This window comes from Coccidioides immitis (genome assembly GCF_000149335.2).
Source record: "Coccidioides immitis RS genomic scaffold supercont3.2, whole genome shotgun sequence".
Taxonomy (NCBI): domain Eukaryota; kingdom Fungi; phylum Ascomycota; class Eurotiomycetes; order Onygenales; family Onygenaceae; genus Coccidioides; species Coccidioides immitis.
In genome coordinates, this window is record NW_004504309.1 from 1,130,166 (window position 1) to 1,152,199 (window position 22,034).

Sequence of the window (22,034 nt, forward strand, 5' to 3'; positions counted from 1 at the left end):
GTCGGAGCATGGATGACCTCGTTTAGAACCTGGATAAGCAGCGTAATACACGCAGATGGCGAGATAATTTCGCCCCTTAGATTTTCTGATGCATCCAGAGGCTAACAGGGAAGAAGCAATGATTTGAAGTCAAATCAAAATTACGCAATTATATACAACAAAAGAACCAGCCCGAACTCACTTGTTCAATGTCTTGCGACTATAGCAAAGCGTAAACAACCGCGATCAACGAACCGGCAACAGAGGGGTATCTTGTATCATTTTAGAGACGCGACGAGAGCCACGTCCGCAATCCACCGTCTTGCTGGGTTGTAGATTTGTCGCCGAGCATTAGGTAAATGAAAGGTGCGACGTGAGGTTCATCTTGGCCAACAATATATGTGACATTTGGAAGCACAGACTATATTTCCAGCACTATGAGTTAGCAGCGGCTTCCCCTCGGTTCAAATACTGGCTTCCAAAAGGAACAAAGAAGTAGAGATACCGGATCGAAGAATGTGAAAGGGGATGTGCGTACCTTCAACTTCTCAACAAATTCCTCGATACAAGAAAGCAGGATTTCGTCAGAGCCCGCAACGATGAGTAAATCTCTTGCCTTGATGTCCTTCCACCATTCCGCTGGGGCAAGAAGTGGCTGGTTATAATTGTCTGTCTCTTGGCCTGCAAGGTAACTTGAGCTCCATCTTTCGGCAAGCTCAGGCATGATGATGTCCTTAAGCGCATTCTCCTTAACGGAAGGGAAATCCTGGGAAAATGAAACCCACGGGGCAATCGTGAATGCACCAGCTAGCGGACATGAGATTTCCAGCGGCTTAATATCCTTATGCGGGTGTGAGATGTGGGAGAGGACCGCGAGTGTGAGATTTCCACCAGCAGAATCACCTCCGATGACAACATTTGAAGGATCGTGGCCTGCTTGAATGACGTGGCGGAGGGCTTCAACCGCTTGTTTCACCTGTGTTGGGTATACGGCATGTGGTGCGAGAGTATACGTGAGTACAAAGATAGCAATATCTTTCCCTGCAGCGTTGAGCTCCTCCATTATTCCCTTTAATACCTGAAAGTATGCGGTACCGGCTGAGATGGCAAATCCACCGCCTGGGTAAAGAAAAGGGGCATTAGCATGATGTGAAAGCAAGCAACTTAAGCTGCGAATTCGCGTGTGGCTGTTTTAACTTACCATGATAATAGACAAGGACATTTTTTGCATCCTTATTCCCAAGCCAATGGCCCAAGCCACCATAATTTAATTGCACGGTTTGGGCTTCGATCTTGTTCTGCCTCGCAAATATTTCATAAGCACCACTTGTTGAAGGATTTGTTGCTCTTTGACGTCCGTTTGTCAGTAGCCGATCAGATAACACGCGCCAAATATCCAACTCAAACGACCGACATACTGATTTTGTCTAGTGGAAAGCCGCTGCAACATCTTGCGAATAACAGCATAGTTAATGTGTTTCATATACGACTTGGCCCCTTTTTGCCCTCGGAATATACCAGTAATGGCTGCGTAGATCGCGGTTGCGACGAGAGAAATGTTTGCAGGGATCAAATCAAGCTTCTCGAGCACAGTGAGCTTCGGAGGAAAAGTGTTAGCCATGGCGACTTTTTGTAGCTAGTTAGTTAATTCCCGGTGGCCTATGTCCGCGTAAGCCAAATAAGGTGGTAATTCTTGACCAAGGAATAAGATATCTATCAAAGATGGTTTCTTTCGTCAACGGGCAAGTAAGAGAAAGCAATAGGTCAGAAGAAGGAAGAAAGAGGCCCATCTTCTGCATTAAACGACGAAAGTGCTCTTTAAGCGCTCCCCCGCAATGATAATAGCGCCATGAGCATGGATCCGCTCATTTCGGTATTTACAAAGGGATGTGACTCCGGAAATTGGTTCCAAGAGGGAGCCAAGTAGAATCTTTCCCAAAAACACCCATCATTTTTGGGGCCGAGACTCTTTCACCCAGAGGGGCCGCCTAGCTGGATAGCCGAGATACGACAACAAACAAAACTGGCTGCGATCAAAACCCAAGCCTTCCAAGGGGAGCTCGCACTGGGCGCCACCTACGCTGGATGTCACCGAGAGTGACATGCGTAGACCAAGGGAACCCTGACCGTATCCTGCCGTGTAACCAGCATTTGTTGCCCTGTACTCCGGAGCCGGGGAAATATGAAGCTACATAGTTAATTTCTCTTGGGTTCGTGCTGATCCTCGGCAAGTTGGGTGTCAGCGGCCGCGACTCAGGCAGTTCAATTTCTTGGCCCGGACTTTTGTAGCGCCGCCCGCACCGTCCGTGGACGGGTGCCCAGACCTGCAGGCGCCGCGCTCAAGGCCATGGCTAGAAGAGCGACATGTAACAATTTTGGACATCGAGAGCCGTTACTTTGTTTTGGGATAGGTCATATTAAGTATTGTATATCGCCGTGTCTGGCAATCTAAGTAGAGCTGCGTACATTCTTTTTCATCGTTCTGTGCAAGATTCGTTATTATAAGGATAGATGTATCGTTAAAGAAAAAAAATCATCATCACGTCATAGCCAGCATCGGAGCGCATCGGAGACCATAGTCAAACCCTTGGTCTCAAGCGCCTCCGTCTTCATCAGATCCTACGGACCGATCTCACAAAACGCCTTGAAGGTAATCATTGGAACGTCTTTCCCTTCCTCCCCGGTATTCTCAATCACGCATTCTGCTGTGGCCCCGACGAAGAAAACATAGCCCGGCTTTACATCGACACACTTGGCATCTCCAATCCGGATGCGCCCAGTGCCACTGGTGCAGATGATGACGCTTGGTCCGCTAATAGGCTCGAAGGTCACTTTAGCACCAGCGGCGTTCAGGTCGGTTTTGATCACGCTGAACTCCTCGATCGGTGGATCATAGAGCATCGCCGACGATCCGCTCGTGTATGAAACCGTATTAAGTGTCGCGTATGGATATTCTGTAGGATGCATTTTCTGTTCCTCAATCGGCGCGTATGAGTAGGTAAGCATGCTGGTCAGCGTCGACACATCCTTGAACTTTGGAGTAAAACCGGCACGGACGACATTGTCGGAAGAAGCCATGCATTCAATGATGTCTCCACTGATATAGGCATGAATGTCGTCGGCCTTGAGGAACATAGCCTCTCCGGGGCCAAGCTTGATGAAATTGAGGAAAAAGAGAACGAAAAGCCCAATGTCGTCTGGAAATTGGCCATTGAGCCTGACAACAAGCGCTGCCATTTCGGCCGGGTCACTGGGATTCGTAGACGGCGAGGCTTCGGATACGGCAAACGTGTCGGGTGATCCTTGAGCGCTATCAACAAGCTTCTTTGTTGCGTCTTTGATAGCGTCCGGGGACGATTGCATCAAGGTTGTAAAGAGAGCCCGTAAAGCTGCCTTGTTCTTGTCGTTCACGTCGGTGTCATCACCCTCTACGGCTGCTTCAAAATCCTGCGCTGCCTTCTCGCCGACCAGTTCGCGGAATGGTTTGACCGTTCGAAGGAAATGAACAATTTCAGCCAAGGGACGGAAACCACACAGTCCTTCAAATGGAGTAATAGCGATGGTCATTTCAGGTTTATGGTTGTCATCTAACAAAATCCAAGTTTAGGTGCTCGTTCACACAGTCTCCAGGAGGACTCGGGGGGGGTTAAAGACTGACCAGGATAATTCTTGGGGTCGCGCTTATGCAACACTTCAGCGAGCTCCTTGTTGGGGTGCGCTTGAATACTGAGAGCTTTTCGGATAGACAGAACTTTGAATAGGAAAGGAAGCTTTCCGCTGTATTTCTCGTATATCTCTGGGCCTAACAAAGCTTGATTTGACTGGACAAGATCCAGGAGCGTCCGGTCGGTTTCTAAGTCTTTGGAGGGGAGAGAAGGATGAGTCCCCATCCACAGCTGGTTCAAGGAAATATCAATCAGCACACTACATAAATCCCGGTAAAACTAGAGAGCAAGTAAAGCAGACCTCAGCGTAGGGTTTATCATTTTGGACGGAGAAGTCAGCAGCAGCAGAGGCGGCAGCAAACTGTGCAGCAGCGGATTCATTTCCAAGTTTCCCTAGACAGAGAGGGATTGAGCAATTGGTAATCGTCAGAAAATTTCTGGGTTCTCTATACGTACCCCAGTCGTAGCTGTTCACTCCTAAAAGCGTGCAAAATAGTGTGTAAGCTGACGGCAGTTCTCAAGCAACTCATAGCAAACAGCTGGACAAACTCACCGCACTGCAACCTAAAGAGTGGCACCTGCATTCTGAGTGTTATTTACAACCAAAGATGAATGGAAAGCAGAATTAACTAGTTATATAGAGGGTTGTAACCACCACTTTGCTCTCCTGATTCTGCAACTCTTTAGTTTTGATCAAGGGGGCGAGCTTCAAAGCATCTCGGTGATACCCAGGTCAACCCCGCGCTAACACTTTGTTCACCCCCAACACACCGTAACCAAACTTGATCAAACCCCTGATTCACGTGCAGCCCTAAGCCCGCACCGGCAGATGGCCAATCAGAGAAGCGGAGATGTGGCGCCGCCAGCACTCGGCGACAGAAGCACTGGGTCGGCCCGTGCACCGAGCAGTGCTGTCTCCCCAGCCACCGGATCCACGGTCCGCCGGGTGCCCGAGCTTGGGGTGGGTGGTCTCGGTTCCGGAGCGACATCGTCATCGACCTCGACGTCAAAGCTTCCCCGCAGGCAGAAGCAAGACAAAAGGGCTCAAGAGACACACCGGAGTAGCGATGTTCGTGTCACTCCAGAGGCTGCTTCTCGCTTAAAGGAACCACCGGAGGAGCCTGCAGGACTTCACACCCCTCTTGCGCTGAGCACTCGCAGCAAGAAGCCTGCCATCGTCTATGACAAAGGGCATAGATGGGAAGCATATGAGATAGAAATGTCGCGAAACCGACCACGAGGCGCCGCCAGGGACAATGGCCAGGCCGCCAACGAGGAGATCGATATGTGGAACAAGATCGTCGCCGACCTGACCAAGGCGAAGGAGAAAAATGATCGGCAAAAGGTGCTCAGCCAGAATATTGGGGCCTTGAACGAAAAGATTGGGAAGAACGGTAGTAGTAAGTCGCTGTTCAGAGTATTGCTGAGTCTTCGCCTCGTCTCCCGTATCTCGCTACATCCGTCTTCCTTTTTTTTCCTCCCTTGTGCTCCCCGGGGGCGGTTCCTCATTGCTCGTGTATTCGACCCCTCTTTACTGAGAAGCAAAGGATGTCGCTCTGCTGCTTTAATCATTATTCTACTCTAATTTTACTCGGCGACTAACTCTTGGTGGGAAGAGCCGAGCATGGATGAAATTGACCAACTCGACAAGTGGCACCGCGAGATGATGAAGCTGGCCGAAGAAGAGAAAGACATACTCACAAACGAGCCAGCAGATGTTATCAAGAATGTGGAAATCCTCATGGCCTTGCGCTCAGCGTCGGAAGCCGATCCCCACAGTCGTGCAGCCTCTGGGAAACCCCGGAAGAGGAAAACCGACCTTGACAACGGTATTCCGGATTCCCCAGGGCCCAGTACGGGTCCCGTTTCCGAAAAGCTAAACCGCCTCAAGAGCAGTGCCCAGCGAAGTGCAAGCGTGTCGAGCGCCCAAACCCGCGAATCTGCTAAAGGTGATGAAGTCACCGAAGGCATCAAGGGCACCAAGGGCACCGCCGCTGAGAAAGGAGGGCAACTGTTCGTTGGCGCTGAGGTGGTCTTCAAGCATAACAAGAAACAGCAAGGCGTTGAAGGTGAAGGCATCCAGTGCATCATCAAAAACATTACCGGGGACGGGCACAAGAAGCGGTAAGAAGCCGATCTACAGCATCGACTTACGAAAGGGAAAAAAAGAAAAAAAATTATTCTAACCCTTTGCTTAGGTATGACGTCCAGGATCCGGAGCCGATTGAAAATGGAGAGGAGGGCGCAGTTTACCGGACAACTGCTGCTTCTCTCATTCCGATTCCACAGATTGGAACATCTCTTCCCGTATTTCCGCCTGGCAAGCAGGTCCTCGCACGATATCCAGATACAACCACTTTCTATCGAGCTGAGGTCATGGGCTCCAAAAAGGACGTCTATCGACTGAAATTTGAAGGCGAGGAAGATGATAAAGAAATGGACGTCGACCGCCGTTTTGTCCTCGACATTCCCGGGAAATAAGGCTGTCCACATGGTATTGTTAGCCTCTATTATTATTATATGTATTTTTGACATTTGACCTGATGCGTTGGCGTTTAATATGTTTGGGATGGTGGGAAATCAAGTTGATTTTTGGTGTTGGTGGCTCGGTGAACGATAATTGCTGGTAAAAATCTTTTGGATAAGCATTGTCGGTATCCTTTGTTAACACCCAGGTGTTTTTGGACCATACCTAACTAATTAAGAATGTTAAAGTGATAGACGGCGAGGTGCTGACAACCTATCTATTATCAATGTAAAATCATCATACTCTATCAGGAGAGGGGGTGAAATCCCTCAGCAACCGAAGGCTACCATAAACATTGCCATGCTCACCAAGGGTCGTGTTATCAGCTATAGGGATTGACGAGCATCGCGAGCAATCACTTAGACTGGCACAAACTACATGAAACCCAACGTTAAGTGGTTTTTGACTACATTGACGGTGAGTGGTGGTGGTGGTGATTCGGACACTGGCAGATTCAATATCGGCCGGTTGTTGACTACCTACTCAGCTCGTTTTTAAGAACATGTCACACTCCAAAGCCCCATATCAGTCAAAATGCACCCGATTGAGCACTTTCTGCAAGTTTAGGTTGTTATCTCCACAAACAGGGACTATTTATTTAATTATGTTGTACGGAGTACTCCGTACACTCTACCAATTCAAATGGGAGACCATCACAGCTACCCCCACTTCCACCTTCAATTTCTTGTACATTTACATTTAGCAATATGGTCCAGTGTCTGGTGTCATGTCAAGTTTGCATTTCTCCCTGTTGAGATCAGACAAGCTATTCTCTTGGCTTGCGTCCGTTACTATCTCATCGACAAGATCTCATCCCGCATGGGCTGTGATTTTGCTCTCTCCGTGGATCTCGCTGATATCTATGGGTTTTTGATGAGATCGGGTAATTCCGCTTTCCCCCTCCTTTCCGCAGCCTGTTTTGAAGATGGTCACACAGCCCCACACCGTAGGGCTGACCAATGGTAACGTGATTATTATTTCGATAAAAGTCCATATAAATACCCCCCACTCGCCGATCGGACCTTCTTTGTTCCGCGCTCAGGATGGATGGATGATTCCAAGGCACCTGCTCAACCTGGCTGGAAATGACGGGAGGAGCACTCCGCGGCGCAGGGTGGCTCAGTATCCTGACTGCAACCAATGTATGCTATCCTACCAGGCAATCAATAAATTCGCAATCTGGGGACATGTCTGCATATGTCGGCATGCTTGCCCCGGTGGAGTTGATGTAGAGAAGGTTGTGAAAATTTGGAAAATATAGATCTTCTTGCGCTGAAATTAATCTCTAGGCTTTAGTTACGCAAAACAATGTGTGAAGCTTGTTTCGTTTCTTCAGGATCAGTTCGGTTCGGAGAAGATGGAACATAAGCCTTTCTCCCTAGGAAAGAATCAATGTAAAAACACGAGTATTTTCGAACGCTGGAGGTCGTGTTATGTCAATTTCAGTTGCCAACAACACTCGCTATAGCTCTCCCCAGTCGTCTACACGTGTCGAAGCGGTCAGGTCGAGCTTGTTTCCCCAGTACTCCACTCCATCAACAGCATATTGATCCGGTAGGTATCCGGATATGTCAAAGAATTTTTGGAGACATTGCTTTTTCAGAACTTTGCCCGAGGCCGTCAGGGGGACTTGCTCGTGATCCCTGAGAACTCGTAAAAGTGCAGGTAGCTTGTACGCAGCAATATTGGCGGCGGCGAGGTCTTGGCGTAGTTTTTGGAGGGTGATATCGCCATGTTCTTCTGTGACGGCGTTCCGCTTGCGAATTCGAACGAGCGCGGACACCAACCCGCCAGCCTCGTGATCTGGAACCGGAATGACGTGAGCCTCAGAGATGTATCCAAGGTCCGTCAGGATTTGTTCAATCTCCAGGACAGATATCCTGTACTCATGGAACCGAACCCCTTTACAGTCGTTGTTAGCTTTGCCCTAAATGAAAGTCTATCATTCAGGTCATATAGAAGGCACATACAATCATATGAAACTCTGCCATCAAAAAAATAGTTATCTCCAACGCGGTGGGCATGATCACCAGTTTTATAGAAGCCTTCATCGTCGAATGCAGCATGTGTAGCGGCTGGGTCATCGACGTAGCTACTTTGAGTGTAAGTGAAAAGCCCTGCAACGGTGTAGCAACATCAACACCCGTACCGGATGAACATGCTGGGTTTCTTAACTAGGATTTCTCCGTGGTCACCCTCAGAAAGCTTTACTGTCACCCCGGGAATAGGCGTCCCAATGCATCCCTTGACGGCAGTCAGCGGTCAATAGAAGACAAAGGATCAAAAGAATTCGGGACGTACATCCAGTAAGGCCGACTCAGCAGAAGTTACCATTAAGCCTCCACCCATCTCCGATATCCCGTACGCATTTCTGATAGGCATGTTCATCAAATCCACAAAGAACTGGCGAGTCGCCGGATTAAGGGCTGAGCCGCTCGAGTATACGACTCGGAGACTCTGAGCGCCACTAATGTATGCGTCGCGATCTTCAGTCGGCAGATCACGGATATGCTCGTTATAGTATTCCATCAATGTCCTTAGGAGTGTTGGACATGCGCCCATTTCCGTGACCTTACCTTTCCGTAAAATTTCCCAGTATCTCCTAGGCTCAGGTCCACCATTAACGATATGTATTCTTTCCCCATTAATAGCGCTGAATATAAGCCCAGTTGCGCCTCCTATCCATTGTGGCTGGCTAGATGAGAGATAGAGGCCGGTTATGGGCGGTATGTCTTCTATCTCGTAGAACAGCTGACGCGGAAGAAGAATCCCTTTCGGAAGCGCAGTTGTGCCAGAGGTAAATAGGATAAGAGATCCAGCGTTAGATGGGAAGCACAATTCCTCATCAATTTCCAATTCTAGGCGTAGGTTTGGCCGCAACCCCGCCCGTGTTATGGGAATTATATGCACCTTCTGACCATTCTGGTTTCGGGCATAAGCTCCGATGGCTTCGGCCGTTTCAAGGGTATCTGCATCTGCGAGGACGCAGGCTGCCTTGCTCTTTTTCAAAAAGTATAACGCTTCTTCTGGGGTGACAGTTTTTCCTATCATCGGCTCGCATCAATGACTTGTTTATTAGCATGAACATCTTTTCGTAACCCACCCAATGGTACACATACACCTCCTAATGCCGCGATGGCCAGGAAGCTCACGATAAAATAATATCCAGCAGATACAACGAGCGCTATCGAGGCGGCCTCTTGTCGCAGACACCCTTTCTCGTCGAATGAAGAACTTGGCAGTCGATTTTGCAGTATTTTTCGCATGTGCATGACGTCTCCTACCAAGTGATCATAGCCGGCATCTATCCCAGACTCGTCATGGATGATCACACCGGCATTTTCTATGCACCGTCGGCGAAGTCGAGTGAACATGGGATCGTTGGGGAACCCTTGGGTTGAGAACATAGCACCACACCCCGAGACGGACGGTATATCCGGTGACGGGGGCCACTTACGGCGGAAATAAGATGCCAATGTCGATATAAGAAAGGAAAACATATTTAACAAAACACTTTTCATTGAGTGTTCTTCGAAAGGTCACCCGTGAAAAAAAGCGTCTCATACACTCATGTGACAGTTCCAACAAAATCAAGGACATTAAGCGCAAAGTAAAAGGTTCCAAAGGCCTCTTTAAGGATTGCATGATGGCATACCTTGGACAAGGAAAACGAAAGGGGCTTGTGCAGAGGCCACTGCTCAGTCAGCCTTCGAAGAACTGTCACTGGCGTCAGGAAACCTTCGTCGATGAATGCAGGGGATACCTTGGTCCGATTTGAGACTGGAAGGATCTTCTTGAAGGATCAACGTGAGCACCAGAGAGGTAAACAGTTAGCTGAAAATAAGTATCAACATGAGATTAGCGCCTCGTAAAGAGCGCCCTATGAGGGCACGAATAGTGTCTGTGAGCGGCATCACGTAGCTGTCTGCGGCCCAGAGTCTTCTCCTGGCTTGGAGATCTTCGAAATCCACTCCATTTAATGGGTTGACCTTCTATGACATCTCTCTACGACGAAACGAAGGTTCAAGGCTACTGAGAGAGAGCGCGCTACGGCTTCGGTTGCTGCTGATCGGTTGAACCTTAAGCTCTTGTTCGCTGCGTGCACCAACAGCCACTGAACCTTCCTCAACCCTTACCCAATTGGCAGCGGTGAAGAGCCTTCAGCGAAGGTAGAGGGCAAGGAGTAGGATATATGAATCTCTACGGAGTACTCCGTAGAGAAGTTCTCCTTTAAAGGAGTACCAACCCTGAAATGGAGCGAAGAGCTTGTTTTTCCGGCTTTGTTCCCGCAGAGTCGCCTGGTGTGGAGTGGCGCGGAGACCGCAGCCGGGGGGGGCAATATGTATTTCCGTTCCGCTGCAGAAGAAATCTCCGCAAGCATTACTCAGCTTCCGGCCGAGGCTCGCAGCTCCCCGACTCTCTCCAAGCGGGTTTGCTATTTTGGCAGAAATATCAATATACCAACCCTCTTTTTTTAGGTCGTTTAGTTCATGCAAGTTGCTACCTAATCCCTTTTGTTTTTCCTTGCTGCGAGTTAGTTGTCTAAAGTGGCCGAGATGCCCGACTTCCCTTCCCACTCCTCTTCATACCTCGCCCCGCAGCCAATCCATCCAAAGCGACAATTCACAGAATTCGCCCTACCAACCGACTCTCCCGCGTCCGCCCCGACCTCTGGCCCCAGAGATGCACCTCGCAGCGTCAAAGACGATGAAATAAGTAGAAGTAGTAGCCATAATGCCGCAGACGAAAGCGACGCCTCCACCGCACCTCTACCCGCCTCCATCATCTCTCCCGCCCAGACTCCCCCCTTGACCCCCGGCAGCTTGCTTCCTTCTCTCCTATCTCCGCAACCCGGAACGAAAGACCGTCCCCCATTCACAAAACCTCCGAAGCTTCTGCCCAGACTACCTAATGTCGAATGCATCGTTCGTGCTCGCATACCCACCACCAGTGGCTCGGAGATGTTTTTGCACCTCTATCAGAACGACGTCGATAATAAAGAGCATCTAGCAATCGTGTTTGGTAATACGATTCGGAGTAGGAGCCTTGATCGGGTTAGGGAAGGGGAAACAGAGATGGACAGGATGATTCGCGGGGCATATGTGGGGAGATTACGGCCAGGAAGAATTAGCAGTCGGTACGACGACGACGATTCGGCCGAAAAGCCTTCGTCTGCATCCCCAAAGATAAAGGATCCAGGAGAGGAAAACGAATCGTTACCGGAAGAGAGTGCAAGCGGGGAAGTCAAGGCCCCGTTGGTCAGGATACATTCTGAGTGTTACACCGGCGAAACGGCCTGGTCGGCTCGCTGCGATTGCGGCGAACAGCTGGACGAAGCCGCAAGATTGATGTCGGCTGACCCCACGGGAGGCGTGATTATATATTTGCGACAAGAAGGTCGCGGGATCGGGCTGGGAGAGAAGCTCAAAGCTTACAACCTGCAAGATCTTGGTTCGGATACCGTGGAGGCTAATTTACTTCTTCGACATCCGGCGGATGCGCGTAGCTATGGTCTGGCGACTGCAATGCTTGTCGACCTTGGATTAGGCATTGATTCTGAGAACGTTGGTATTCGATTGCTTACCAACAACCCCGACAAGATTCGGGCGGTCGAGGGCCCGAATCGCGAGGTTATTGTGAAAGAAAGAGTGCCAATGGTGCCATTAGCCTGGAGCACTAATGGAGAGAAAGGGATTCGGAGTACGGAAGTAGAGGGATACCTGAGGACGAAGGTAGGGTGCCCTTACAAAGTGTCCTTGAGTGTGGTGCTAACAGCTACCTTTTCCTTAGATTGGGAAGATGGGCCATTTATTGAGCTAATATTCTTCTCCTTCTCCTTTTCCTTTTTTGAGATGATTAACCGTGTGCGATTAAGACCTTGTTTTCATTTGACATGACACTTTGATTGTTCATGTTATGCGGATAGAGCATTTCTTATTATTCGATGAGAATTAGCTACTTTGGTGATTTAATTTCAGATATTTCTTACTTCACCCTACATACCTCTTTCTCGCGTCTTGGGTGTTGAAGTATTATTTTTCATCATGACACGATATTCCTCCCATGTTTCTGGCTTTCCCTCCCCTGTACACTTACATATCTTGCTTAAGAGAACTTCACGCCTTCCGTCCACGAGCAAAAAACAACTGTTTTTTCCCACCCATTCGTGGGGGCATTTCAGATTCCTCTTTGTGCCAGACATAGTCCACATCCTTGCATCCTGCTTCGTTTAACAATTTCTCCATGTGGGCCTTATCAAATCCGTGGTGCGCGATGGTATGTGCCGCCGGTGCATCATCCAAGACCCACGTCTCGCCCTTTTTTGCGACGTCAAAATCGATAATAACTAGCGTTCCGCCGGGCCGGAGTCGCTCCATAAGCCTATTGATTGTCCGCTGCGGGTCTTCGATGTGGTGCAGAGCTAGAGAGCTGATAGCTAGATCAAAGTCAAATAGCTCCTTGTTTTCAATCAGAGATGGAGAGATCTCGGCCCCCGTGAGATCACCGAGGACTGCGTGCATCTGGGATTCGGGGATGCCCGCCTCGCGCGCACGACGGTTATATTTGTCCACCATGCCTTCTGCAAGGTCGAGGCCGATGACTTTGGTAAAATGGGGACGGAGAGCCTGGCTCAGAAAATGCCGTTAGCCGCAAAAGTGCCTTTTGTCTGCAACATGCCATCGGACGGTTTAAATGAAAAACAAATATCAATTGGTCATACATGTGAAAGGAAGCCATCTCCACAGGCAAAGTCAAGCATTTTCCTCTCCCCGTCGTTCTTGGCATCGATGCCCATCCAGGACAAGTTCTCCTTTAGATGGCTTTCAATCTGAGCCGCAAGGGCCCGAACCCAGTCGTGGTCGAAGGCTTTCTCTGCATTTTCGCTGCTCAATTTGATCAGCAAAGTCCAGGTCTTCATGTTTGGGCTGTAATCTCTATCCGGGATGTTCAAGGGCAGACTTTACGAAGTCTCTGGTTGTGACGGTCATACCTCCAATATTCCTTATTCTTGGAAGCATAGTCTCCTGTATTTCCGTGGTGATGATGGTGGTGGTGATGGGCCATGATTATCGTCCTGGAATGTCAAGCGTGGACGGAGGAAAGTTGTTGCTTTTTTATACTAAGGGGATAGATGTAAATTCAGAACGATGCTTGGAAAAGTCGTTTTTTATGCTAAAGAACCAGTCTGATTCAACGGGAAGTCAAGCCATATTTATAGCTTGCGCTTCAGGTATTATTTGTCAAGTAATGGCCACTTCGTTCAGAAGGGATTTCGAGATATCTCCTGCTCCGGCGGCAATCGCGGACACTTTGCGGAGACATATTTACTAGTTAATGGCCTTTGGACCTGGATTACACACCATCCATCGCATGCGGACCTTGTTAAGCGTCATGGCGGATCGTCCCGCTCCACCCTTGGAAGGGAACGTGCTTGACGATGAAGTGGATTATTTCTCCTTCGATGTGTACAGGGATTTCGGGGGTATGGAAGTGCTTTGGCCAATGGGGATGTCCGGGGTGGCGGACTCCGCTCGGAGCGGGGCAGCAACAATGTAATTATCATGTCATGGGTGCTACTCGCCCGCATAGACTGATGAGGCTGTTGCCTAGGCTTCTGGGAACGATTATGACTGCTTGGTGCAGCTGGGGTCAACAATAGAAGCACTATTTCGGTATTTTGGCCATTCACGGGCCCCATATGGAGTGCGAGAAGCGGAAACATTTCGGAGAGTTTACGGGAACATTATCAAAGTGCTTCATACACTTGTCCAATAGTCCAGGCTATTGGAGGAGGACTGAACAAGATGCAGTTGATGCTGTGTGTTGGTTCGTACTAAGAGCTGGGAGTGACAGAGATATCCACCAATTTTCCTTGGGTTTCTCAGGGGTTTGAATATATTCTCCTTCAGGCTCATGGATGATGCCAGGAATCTAAATATATATATATGGTCGGATCACATAGATACCCCCGCCTGATCTGCTGGTCTAGTCAAGATGGAGGGGTTCTAAGTATCTAAACTTAGGACCAAACCCGCTGACAATAACTCGAAGGCTCTTACGTTCATATCAATCAAACCACTCCGTGTCTCGGAGGACGGGCGCCGAAGCGCAACATTTCAACCATGCCACCCAACAGCGCAGCGCTCCAGACTGATCTTCAACCTTCAAGTTCGCAGTGCAGAGATCTCGGACAACCCAAGAAGTTCTCAACCATGGTTTGGATGGGCAGAGAGAGCATCGAGGGCAGCAGGGTCCTGTGCACGGTAACTGGTCGCGGTAGGCCACACAGCAAGCCAGGCGGAAAACGCCAAAACCGGCGGAAGAGCTGGCTGGTGCCAAGCCACGTCACGCCGCAAGCGCCACACTGCGAGAACAGCGCTTTTCCTCTCTGGGACCGCGGCTCTCCGGATTCGGCGATGCTCTAACCGTAACGGGACTAGCGTTCTGGTCGAGCCTCGCCTTGGCACCAACCGACGCTCGAATCGGCCAGGCCTTTTCGCTGCTGTGGCGTCTGGGAGAGTCGAATCATGCACGACGGCCAATCACTGCGGCCAGAACTCTCCCACACCTCGAATCAACCGCCTCAGTCGCCCTACCATGAAGTTTCAGCGGGAGCTTTTCCAAAGGTCATCTGGGGTGCTGCTCAGTCCACCGGTCCGATAGCAATGTCTCGTCGACGATGAATAAATGAGCCACATCAAGGTCCTGTTTTCCCCTATCCGGACCTTCATCGGAGCTCCCCGCCCCCCCTCCGGCACCGTATTGACCCCACGACTTTGGCGTTGACGTTTGTTCAATTGGCTTTTTTTTTTTTCCTATTTATCTTTTTATTTATTTTTTTTAATTTATCTCTCACACGGCTGTTAGATGGCAGCTTGATTAGGTGTTGCAAGTTTCCAGTGCCCGGAACTGATATTCGGAAGCCGGTCACTTGCCACCTTTGGCTGGCAAGGGCTGATCAGGCCTGCCCGTCTACTCCCCAGATCACAATGGACCATGCGTTGCACACCTCCCCCCATGCCGCTCAACCGGAACCAGCTTCGACGGTTACTCAGCAAGCCCCCCTTCGCAATCCTGCCTCCAACCTCCAACCTAAGATCGATCCCCCGACGAAAGATGAACCGCCGTTGCGCTTGGTTGCCGGGAAGAAGAGGGCGGCCACGGCTACATCCAGAGGTGTCGCCAATCTTACCCCTGAGCAGTTGGCCAAGAAGCGCGCCAACGACAGAGAGGCCCAGAGAGCCATTCGGAAACGGACAAAGGCACAGATAGATGCGCTTCAGCAGCGGGTTCAAGAATTGACCTCCCAGCAGCCCTATCAGGACCTGCAGGAGGCACAGCGCCAGAAGGAAATTATACAGGCGGAAAATGAGGAAATTCGCAGGCGTTTGGGGTCTGTCATGGCTATACTCCACCCTATCCTGAGCCCCACGAATTTAGCCACCAACAATGGCCTGCCCGTTGATACAAGCGGAACTTCAAATGAGTCGAGCCGGCCCTCGGATCGCCTGGGGGTGTGGGCATCGCAGCTAGATTCGGTCGTGCATTCCCCTGCCCCTCAGTCGGACACCTCGTCACAACGGCGAGCCTCGGTTTCACACACACAAGAGCATTGCCTCAGAACTCCTGCGAGTCTCGAGTCGTTACCTAGTGGTACAACCTATACCGGGTCGCCACGCAGGGGCCAGAGCCCATCTCCCTCACTCCCGGGACCAATGCAGGGACTCAGGCCGAACTGGCCACCGACCACTGCAGCTGCAGCTGCAGCTACAAATTTCACTGAACAGGCACTACCAAAATGCAACGCATTTGATTTTCAAAAGCGTAATCTTGTTCATGGGCTCGAATTTTCCGGCTCAGGTGAGAGGTTGGGCTTGAACTTTCTCATTGATTCTTCTCGACAGGGCTCAAAGGTCCACGAATTGCGCCCCAGCGCTCCATCCCCATCCCATGAGGGGCAGCTGCGCTATCAGCATCAGGTGCAGGTAACCTCAACGAATATTTTCGATACTACTATGCCACCGTTTGTCATCCCTATCCGAAATGCAGAGCCAACGTGTCCGCTCGATTGTATACTTCTCAATTTCCTTCGCAGCCGTCAAAGAGAAGCCGCTGAAGGTGTATCCAAAGGTCACCTTGTGGGACCCCCTTATCCAAGTGTCTCGTCACTATTGAATCCAGAGAAAAGCGACAATTCCCACCCGCTTTCCAAGGTCTTCACCGATATAATTAGCAAGTTCCCTGACATAAGGGACCTCCCGGAGAAAGTTGCCGTGGTCTATGTTATGTTCCTACTTATGCGCTGGCAAATTTATCCGACGCGAGAAAACTATGACCGTCTTCCGGAATGGATTACTCCGCGAGTCTCCCAGCTTGTCACCCCTCATCCACCTTGGATGGATTATCTGCCATGGCCACGCATGCGAGATCGCATGATTGCATGCCATACGGACTACGATTTTAGTAACTGGTTCATCCCTTATACGACAACTTTGAGTATAAACTGGCCTTACTCTGATTCCGACGCACTAATAGCGATCCCAAACTCGGAAGAATATGTGATCAATCCGGTCTTTGAAAGTCACCTGCGGAATCTGAACAACTGGTCCCTTGGGCCAGCATTTGCAAAACATTACCCTGATCTAGTTGATACATGTCGGATAAAAACTGATCCTTGGGACACCTCCACAAACGGAGTTTGACTTTCTTACTTTAATTGTCTTTCTTTAGTATCCTTTTCTTTTGTTTCTCTGGCATATATTAGCGCACACATGGGCGTCGTCCCCAAATCTTCAGCTTGGTTTCCAGGGTTCACGGCTTTTTGGCGTTTTTGTTCTCTGCGGGAAAGGCCAGAGGACACATGGTTTCTTGTCTTTGATTTGATCTTTGGTTTCAAAAAGATTTTTCTACCTCTTAGCATAAGTGCCCAGTTTCTAGATATAGCCAAGTCATTGCGGTTCTTGTTGTCAACACTGCTCAGGATTAGGGGAATCCTTATTTGATTTTTGATCACAAGGATAAACATGCCAGGGTAAAGATTGAATGATAGGATAGTCGCTTCCCAACATGCTGGGTTGCAGACTTTGTCTTCGTGAAGATGTTGGTTCGCTGTCGAAAGTTGCGTTTGCACTGAGCTCGGAAGCTCTGGGAACGGGCAAACCGTCACTCCCTCACTAAGCCCCATTGGGCGACGCATCATCACCTCCAACTCCGCCGTCGACTTGTATACACTTGCGCCAGCTACACAACACCGACGTAAATTCCGCTTTCTATAATCCTCTCCTTTCTTAATTCCAATTATCATTTCAACCTAAATATCCGATATACCCTAAATATCCCCGAAGATGGCGGCCGAGCCTCCGATTGGTGTGTGTGCCAGCTCATCTCCTTTGTCCCCAGTTCACTGCTGACTAGACGGCCCACCTGGCTCACAGTTCTCGATGGAGGAACCGGTTTCTTAAAAGTCGGATATGCAGGACAGGCACGTCCCCAGCGCATCGATGCAAGCCACCATGCAAGCTAACTCGAGCTGTTTCCGCAATTGCAGAACTTCCCAGAACATCAGTTCCCCTCGATAGTGGGGCGTCCGATTCTCCGGTCCGAGGAGCAGGCAGGGGACATCGTTGTCAAGGATATCATGTGTGGCGATGAGGCTGCTGCGGCGAGATCGATGTTGCAGATTAGCTATCCTGTATGCTGAATCGGCTCCAGTTGTTTTTATCGGGGCGCCTTCCCCGGGGGTGATCGTGCGTGATGTATGATGGGAATTCCGGTGCTGACCCTCTTGGCTGATGCTAGATGGAAAATGGAATCGTGAGGAATTGGGATGACATGCAACATCTGTGGAATTATACGTTTTACGATAAGATGAAGATTGATCCCACCGGTCGCAAGATCCTCCTCACTGAACCACCAATGAATCCGCTGAAGAACCGGGAACAGATGTGCGAGGTAATGTTTGAAGGATATAACTTTGGCGGAGTTTACGTTGCTATTCAGGCTGTTTTGGCCCTCTACGCGCAAGGTACTTTCATCAGTGACTCCTGCATAAGACGAGTGTTCTGTAGCTTCCATACTGACTCTCGCTAGGTCTAAGCAGTGGTGTCGTAGTCGACTCCGGCGACGGCGTAACACACATCGTGCCCGTCTACGAATCCACGGTACTAAACCACCTAACCCGCCGTCTTGACGTCGCCGGGCGAGACGTCACCCGCAATCTCATCGCGCTCCTCCTCCGCCGAGGCTACGCCCTGAACCGAACAGCCGATTTCGAAACAGTCCGGCAAATCAAGGAGAAGCTTTGCTATGTTTCTTACGATCTAGAGCTCGACCAGCAACTGTCCGAAGATACCACCGTGCTCGTAGAATCATATACCCTCCCCGACGGACGAGTAATTCGGGTGGGAAGCGAACGATTCGAGGCCCCAGAATGCTTATTCCAGCCACACTTGGTCGATGTAGAGCAACCGGGAATCGCCGAATTTCTCTTCAACACTATTCAAGCCGCGGATGTCGATGTGCGCAGCAGTTTGTACAAAGCTATCGTTCTCAGTGGTGGAAGCAGCATGTACCCCGGATTACCGTCCCGGTTGGAGAAGGAATTGAAACAGCTATGGTTGACCAGGGTACTAGGTGGAAACCCTGAGAGATTGAACGTAAGAAACCAACTCTCTTTTATGCTACAAGGGATGCTAACGATGACCTATAGAAATTCAAAGTCCGCATCGAAGATCCTCCCCGCAGGCGACATATGGTCTTCCTTGGTGGAGCTGTGTTGGCTAATCTTGTAAGCGGACATTCTCGAGCAAACGTGAAATTCATTTACTAACAAGATCCATCACTGCTGCAGCTCGCAGACAAAGACAATATGTGGATATCCAAGCAGGAATGGCAAGAACAGGGCCCTCGAATCCTGTCGAAACTTGGTCCTAGATAATGTCTCGATTAGCATACCATACATGAGCCTGAGCTTACCGAGTTTGACAATATATGATATCATTTGAAGGTCGTTGCACCGCATAGGTGTGTTTCGTGATATTCGTTAGAGACTCCGTTTAGCCCAACTGTCCATAACGCGGACCATAGAATTGTCACCACATACATAAGTCCTCCGTATAAAAAGGCAGAAATACATTCCCTCAATCCCCAGTCTAAATCCCACCAGTGACTCTTGCCCAAAGAAAATAGGAAAATAAATAAATAAAGAAATAAAGAACTTAAATCATCGGAGTTAAAGGGAAGAAGAAAATAAGTTTATCTTTATCAAGAAGAAACCACCAGATGCAATACCGTCCCAGAGCCGACGGAAAGTAGCTGAAAATGCAAAATAGCAGGAGAGACATGCACCTTTTTCCACATAAACTCGCGTATCTTTGCAAAACGAAAAGCCCCCATGAAGAATGAAACCATGGGGCCTTAGTCGTCGGTCTCTGCATCCGACCCCTCCTCCTCTAATCTTCGTCGCCTCTCTTCGTCCATCTCCCGATAGGTACTCCAACTCAATAGCAAGAATGCAATGATGATAAGGATTCCACCTGTTATCGACGCACCACTGAGTTCTTTGTTGTTCCACTTCCAATCGACAAGAGCGACGAGGAAGATGGTCAGGAGGGCGGCGACGGAGGAGAGGACGGGCGATGTAAGTGAGATAAGGACAAGGAAGGAACCCGAAAACGCTAAAAATAGTAAAATAAGGGTCAGCGTCTCGGTACAGAATAATTATTGAAGAGAGTTCGGGTGCCCGTTGGCGCGACGTACTGGCATTAGAGATAGTTGAGATGAATAGAAGCCACCTTGCTTCTCCTTGTGGCCATTCAAACGTCTCCCATCCGAATACGTGAAGGATCGGCAGAGGGATCCAAAGCACGAGGAGCGTAAAAATCCCGATTAAACTTGCGAATGTGTTCGCAAAAATGACGCCACGTCCGGGACTGGTGCCTTCAGGGGGACAGGCCAATCTCTTGTAGAGAACCTCGTAAAGGCCATACAGCACACTTCCAGCGCCGATGATAAGGTTCCCTAGAGTACGATTGGACGCCTTTTCGGCTTCCGTTTCGGAGGGTGGGATACCGTCGGGGTGACCGCCGCCGTATGCGACGATTATCACCCCGATTATGGCGACACCGACCGAGAAGACTTTATCGAAGCGCAGCTTATCGTTCAATAGGGGAATCGAAAACGCATATGCGAAGAAAGCAGAGCAATTGTAAATCGCAGTCAAGTCGCTCCCCGTGGTCAAGTTGACAGCAACGTACCACGACCCTCCGGCAACTGTGAGAGCCGTGGTCACGATTGCAGTCGTTCTGATTATATAGGGAATAGGGGACTTGTGAGATTCGCGAGAGGTAAGATGGAGATCCTGAGATTCTACCATCTGTGCAGTGGTCCGTAAAAGATAGACGTGTCGACGCCAGAACGCAGCCCATGACAAATGTCGCTTTTGGATTCGAAGGATAAGGAGTTGCACCGGCCATAGGCAGACCCAAGAGCCATGCGTCATGTAGCTATTATTTAGATATAACGGATTAAATCATTGTCCAAATGGGAAACGCGGAGGGAAGGGAGGAGGCGAAAGGAGCCTTTTGAGTGATCCGTGACCGCGAACTCACAGCATGCAATATGGTTTATCCCATCCGAGCTCCTGTTGAATGAACACGGCTGTCTGCGTTTGAACAGTGAAGCTGATCAGGCTCAGAACGAGAAAGAAAGAAGCAATTACGTATTTCCGGCGAGTGGCTCGCTCAGAATCGTAGTCTGGAGTTTTGCTTCTGAAGGAAGATCTCCTGCTCGCGTTGGAAACAGCCCTGCTATCCGCTCCTCTAACAAATGGTACATTCTGCTGCCGCCCACGACGCTCATCTTTCAACAACGGCACGTTGCTCCGGCTCTCGGCCTGGCGACTTATCGACGGGCGGGCAAGAGCCATTTCGTCGTCTGTCTGGTCGTCTCCGGATAGACTTGTACGGAAGGCGTGGCGATTGTCGTCAAATTCTACACGGTGTTCCGACGAAGTGGACAAGGAAGCCGCCCTCCGAAATTCCTCCTGGGCTGAGCTACGTCGTTGATGCAAAGAACAGCCTGGGCTTGGCCCGACAGACCTGTCTCTGTGAATCCTACCAATATCACCCTCGCTGGCCGGAGTCGACGTCATCCATGCGGGAAGAAGGGTCCGAACTGGAGCGTCGAGCGAACGAGTCTATTGGACGTAAACTGGCCTTGACGGCACTCAACCTGTATCGGAAATCCTTGCGCGCATTTGTCGTTACGCAGCAGTGTGAATGTCGTCGGCTTGGCCGGATTGGAGGAATGAATACTCTGTACTCCGTAATGTGATTAAATAATCTAAACGCTGTGGGTCAAGGTTGGATACAGAACACGAGGGCTTTGATAAAGGTGTTTGGGAGGAGTATTGGGGGGAAAGGAACTGAAATAAAGTGGAAATGATCGAGGGCGCCAGTTTATTGGAAATGTTGCAGGGAAATATCAAGATTCTCTCCCACAGCCCTCTCTCTGGTTAAGAAAAAAAAAAAAAAAAAAAAAAGTAGCTCCTCCGAACAAGTGGTGAGTGGCCTTTGGACGTCAGGGGTAACTATCAAACCAGCCAAGCCAACGATTATGTCATTGCACTCCAGTCATGTGACTTGGGTAGATTATGTAATGTAGATAGGTATTAGTCAGCAAATGTCGTGTGCGGCTCCGACTAGCTAACTAGTTAACTAGCCGTCCCCAAGCGCAACGACCAGCCAGACGGATGGCCATCGCGACGACAGCAAGCCCCGACCGGGACAAGGGGGAGGCCAGCAGGGCGCTTCAACTGGCCGCCTTCATCCCACCATCCAGTTTGGCTAACTCTTTCGAAGGAC

At 49.8% G+C, this 22,034-nt stretch overlaps 10 protein-coding genes across 10 annotated transcripts; 5 read left to right on the plus strand and 5 right to left on the minus strand.

Moving 5' to 3' along the window:
* Positions 1-262: 262 nt before the first annotated feature.
* CIMG_05887 (alpha/beta hydrolase fold protein) lies at positions 263-2,165 on the minus strand (the record flags this gene model as incomplete). Its single annotated transcript, XM_001241990.2, has 4 exons — positions 1,398-2,165; positions 1,181-1,326; positions 518-1,098; positions 263-400 (listed from the first exon to the last, which is right to left on the minus strand). The coding sequence occupies exons 1-4, from the start codon at positions 1,598-1,600 to the stop codon at positions 263-265; spliced, it is 1,068 nt and encodes a 355-aa protein (XP_001241991.2). The 5' UTR covers positions 1,601-2,165.
* Positions 2,166-2,374: 209 nt separating this feature from the next.
* CIMG_05888 (mannose-6-phosphate isomerase) lies at positions 2,375-4,350 on the minus strand. The gene is made up of 5 exons (XM_001241991.2): positions 4,198-4,350; positions 4,101-4,121; positions 3,946-4,037; positions 3,638-3,875; positions 2,375-3,566 (listed from the first exon to the last, which is right to left on the minus strand). The coding sequence occupies exons 1-5, from the start codon at positions 4,226-4,228 to the stop codon at positions 2,599-2,601; spliced, it is 1,350 nt and encodes a 449-aa protein (XP_001241992.2). The 5' UTR covers positions 4,229-4,350; the 3' UTR covers positions 2,375-2,598.
* A 123-nt stretch (positions 4,351-4,473) lies between these two features.
* On the plus strand, positions 4,474-6,683 carry CIMG_05889 (SAGA complex component; the record flags this gene model as incomplete). The annotated part of the gene is made up of 4 exons (XM_001241992.2): positions 4,474-5,044; positions 5,261-5,768; positions 5,843-6,294; positions 6,360-6,683. The coding sequence occupies 3 exons, from the start codon at positions 4,474-4,476 to the stop codon at positions 6,123-6,125; spliced, it is 1,362 nt and encodes a 453-aa protein (XP_001241993.1). The 3' UTR covers positions 6,126-6,294; positions 6,360-6,683.
* Positions 6,684-7,633: 950 nt separating this feature from the next.
* Positions 7,634-9,671, minus strand: CIMG_05890 (uncharacterized protein; the record flags this gene model as incomplete). Its single annotated transcript, XM_001241993.2, has 5 exons — positions 7,634-8,073; positions 8,142-8,263; positions 8,321-8,415; positions 8,473-9,215; positions 9,275-9,671. The coding sequence occupies 5 exons, from the start codon at positions 9,669-9,671 to the stop codon at positions 7,634-7,636; spliced, it is 1,797 nt and encodes a 598-aa protein (XP_001241994.2).
* Positions 9,672-10,632: 961 nt separating this feature from the next.
* Positions 10,633-11,991, plus strand: CIMG_05891 (GTP cyclohydrolase II; the record flags this gene model as incomplete). The annotated part of the gene is made up of 2 exons (XM_001241994.2): positions 10,633-11,903; positions 11,962-11,991. Exons 1-2 carry the CDS (start codon positions 10,728-10,730, stop codon positions 11,989-11,991), a joined length of 1,206 nt encoding a protein of 401 aa, XP_001241995.1. The 5' UTR covers positions 10,633-10,727.
* An 85-nt stretch (positions 11,992-12,076) lies between these two features.
* Positions 12,077-13,449, minus strand: CIMG_05892 (uncharacterized protein). The gene is made up of 3 exons (XM_001241995.2): positions 13,163-13,449; positions 12,893-13,055; positions 12,077-12,797 (listed from the first exon to the last, which is right to left on the minus strand). The coding sequence occupies exons 1-3, from the start codon at positions 13,234-13,236 to the stop codon at positions 12,288-12,290; spliced, it is 747 nt and encodes a 248-aa protein (XP_001241996.1). The 5' UTR covers positions 13,237-13,449; the 3' UTR covers positions 12,077-12,287.
* Positions 13,450-13,523: 74 nt separating this feature from the next.
* CIMG_05893 (uncharacterized protein) lies at positions 13,524-14,773 on the plus strand (the record flags this gene model as incomplete). Its single annotated transcript, XM_001241996.2, has 3 exons — positions 13,524-13,724; positions 13,783-14,387; positions 14,453-14,773. The coding sequence occupies exons 2-3, from the start codon at positions 14,295-14,297 to the stop codon at positions 14,771-14,773; spliced, it is 414 nt and encodes a 137-aa protein (XP_001241997.2). The 5' UTR covers positions 13,524-13,724; positions 13,783-14,294.
* A 151-nt stretch (positions 14,774-14,924) lies between these two features.
* On the plus strand, positions 14,925-17,142 carry CIMG_05894 (bZIP transcription factor). The gene has a single exon (XM_001241997.2). The coding sequence runs from the start codon at positions 15,162-15,164 to the stop codon at positions 16,872-16,874; it is 1,713 nt and encodes a 570-aa protein (XP_001241998.1). The 5' UTR covers positions 14,925-15,161; the 3' UTR covers positions 16,875-17,142.
* Positions 17,143-17,416: 274 nt separating this feature from the next.
* Positions 17,417-19,169, plus strand: CIMG_05895 (actin). Its single transcript, XM_001241998.2, has 7 exons — positions 17,417-17,538; positions 17,607-17,653; positions 17,720-17,863; positions 17,971-18,196; positions 18,262-18,827; positions 18,881-18,958; positions 19,022-19,169. Exons 1-7 carry the CDS (start codon positions 17,517-17,519, stop codon positions 19,106-19,108), a joined length of 1,170 nt encoding a protein of 389 aa, XP_001241999.2. The 5' UTR covers positions 17,417-17,516; the 3' UTR covers positions 19,109-19,169.
* Positions 19,170-19,587: 418 nt separating this feature from the next.
* On the minus strand, positions 19,588-21,665 carry CIMG_05896 (uncharacterized protein; the record flags this gene model as incomplete). Its single annotated transcript, XM_001241999.2, has 3 exons — positions 20,781-21,665; positions 19,930-20,675; positions 19,588-19,847 (listed from the first exon to the last, which is right to left on the minus strand). The coding sequence occupies exons 1-3, from the start codon at positions 21,320-21,322 to the stop codon at positions 19,588-19,590; spliced, it is 1,548 nt and encodes a 515-aa protein (XP_001242000.2). The 5' UTR covers positions 21,323-21,665.
* Positions 21,666-22,034: the final 369 nt, after the last annotated feature.

Excerpts from the sequence above, each read along its gene's own strand:
- CIMG_05888 (XM_001241991.2), bottom strand. The coding sequence starts at position 4,228 with ATGCAGGTGCCACTCTTTAGGTTGCAGTGCG. Across the intron at positions 4,122-4,197 it reads ACTCTTTAGGTTGCAGTGCG|GAGTGAACAGCTACGACTGG; the intron begins GTGAGTTTGTCC and ends GCACGCTTTTAG. Across the intron at positions 3,567-3,637 it reads CGACCCCAAGAATTATCCTG|ATGACAACCATAAACCTGAA; the intron begins GTCAGTCTTTAA and ends GGATTTTGTTAG.
- CIMG_05895 (XM_001241998.2), top strand. The coding sequence starts at position 17,517 with ATGGCGGCCGAGCCTCCGATTG. Across the intron at positions 18,197-18,261 it reads TTTGGCCCTCTACGCGCAAG|GTCTAAGCAGTGGTGTCGTA; the intron begins GTACTTTCATCA and ends GACTCTCGCTAG. Across the intron at positions 18,828-18,880 it reads GAAACCCTGAGAGATTGAAC|AAATTCAAAGTCCGCATCGA; the intron begins GTAAGAAACCAA and ends GATGACCTATAG.
- CIMG_05892 (XM_001241995.2), bottom strand. The coding sequence starts at position 13,236 with ATGGCCCATCACCACCACCATCATCACCACGGAAATACAGGAGACTAT. Across the intron at positions 13,056-13,162 it reads AAGAATAAGGAATATTGGAG|CGAAAATGCAGAGAAAGCCT; the intron begins GTATGACCGTCA and ends CAAATTGAGCAG. Across the intron at positions 12,798-12,892 it reads GAGATGGCTTCCTTTCACAT|GCTCTCCGTCCCCATTTTAC; the intron begins GTATGACCAATT and ends TTTCTGAGCCAG.
- CIMG_05894 (XM_001241997.2), top strand. The coding sequence starts at position 15,162 with ATGGACCATGCGTTGCACACCTCCCCCCATGCCGCTCAACCGGAACCA.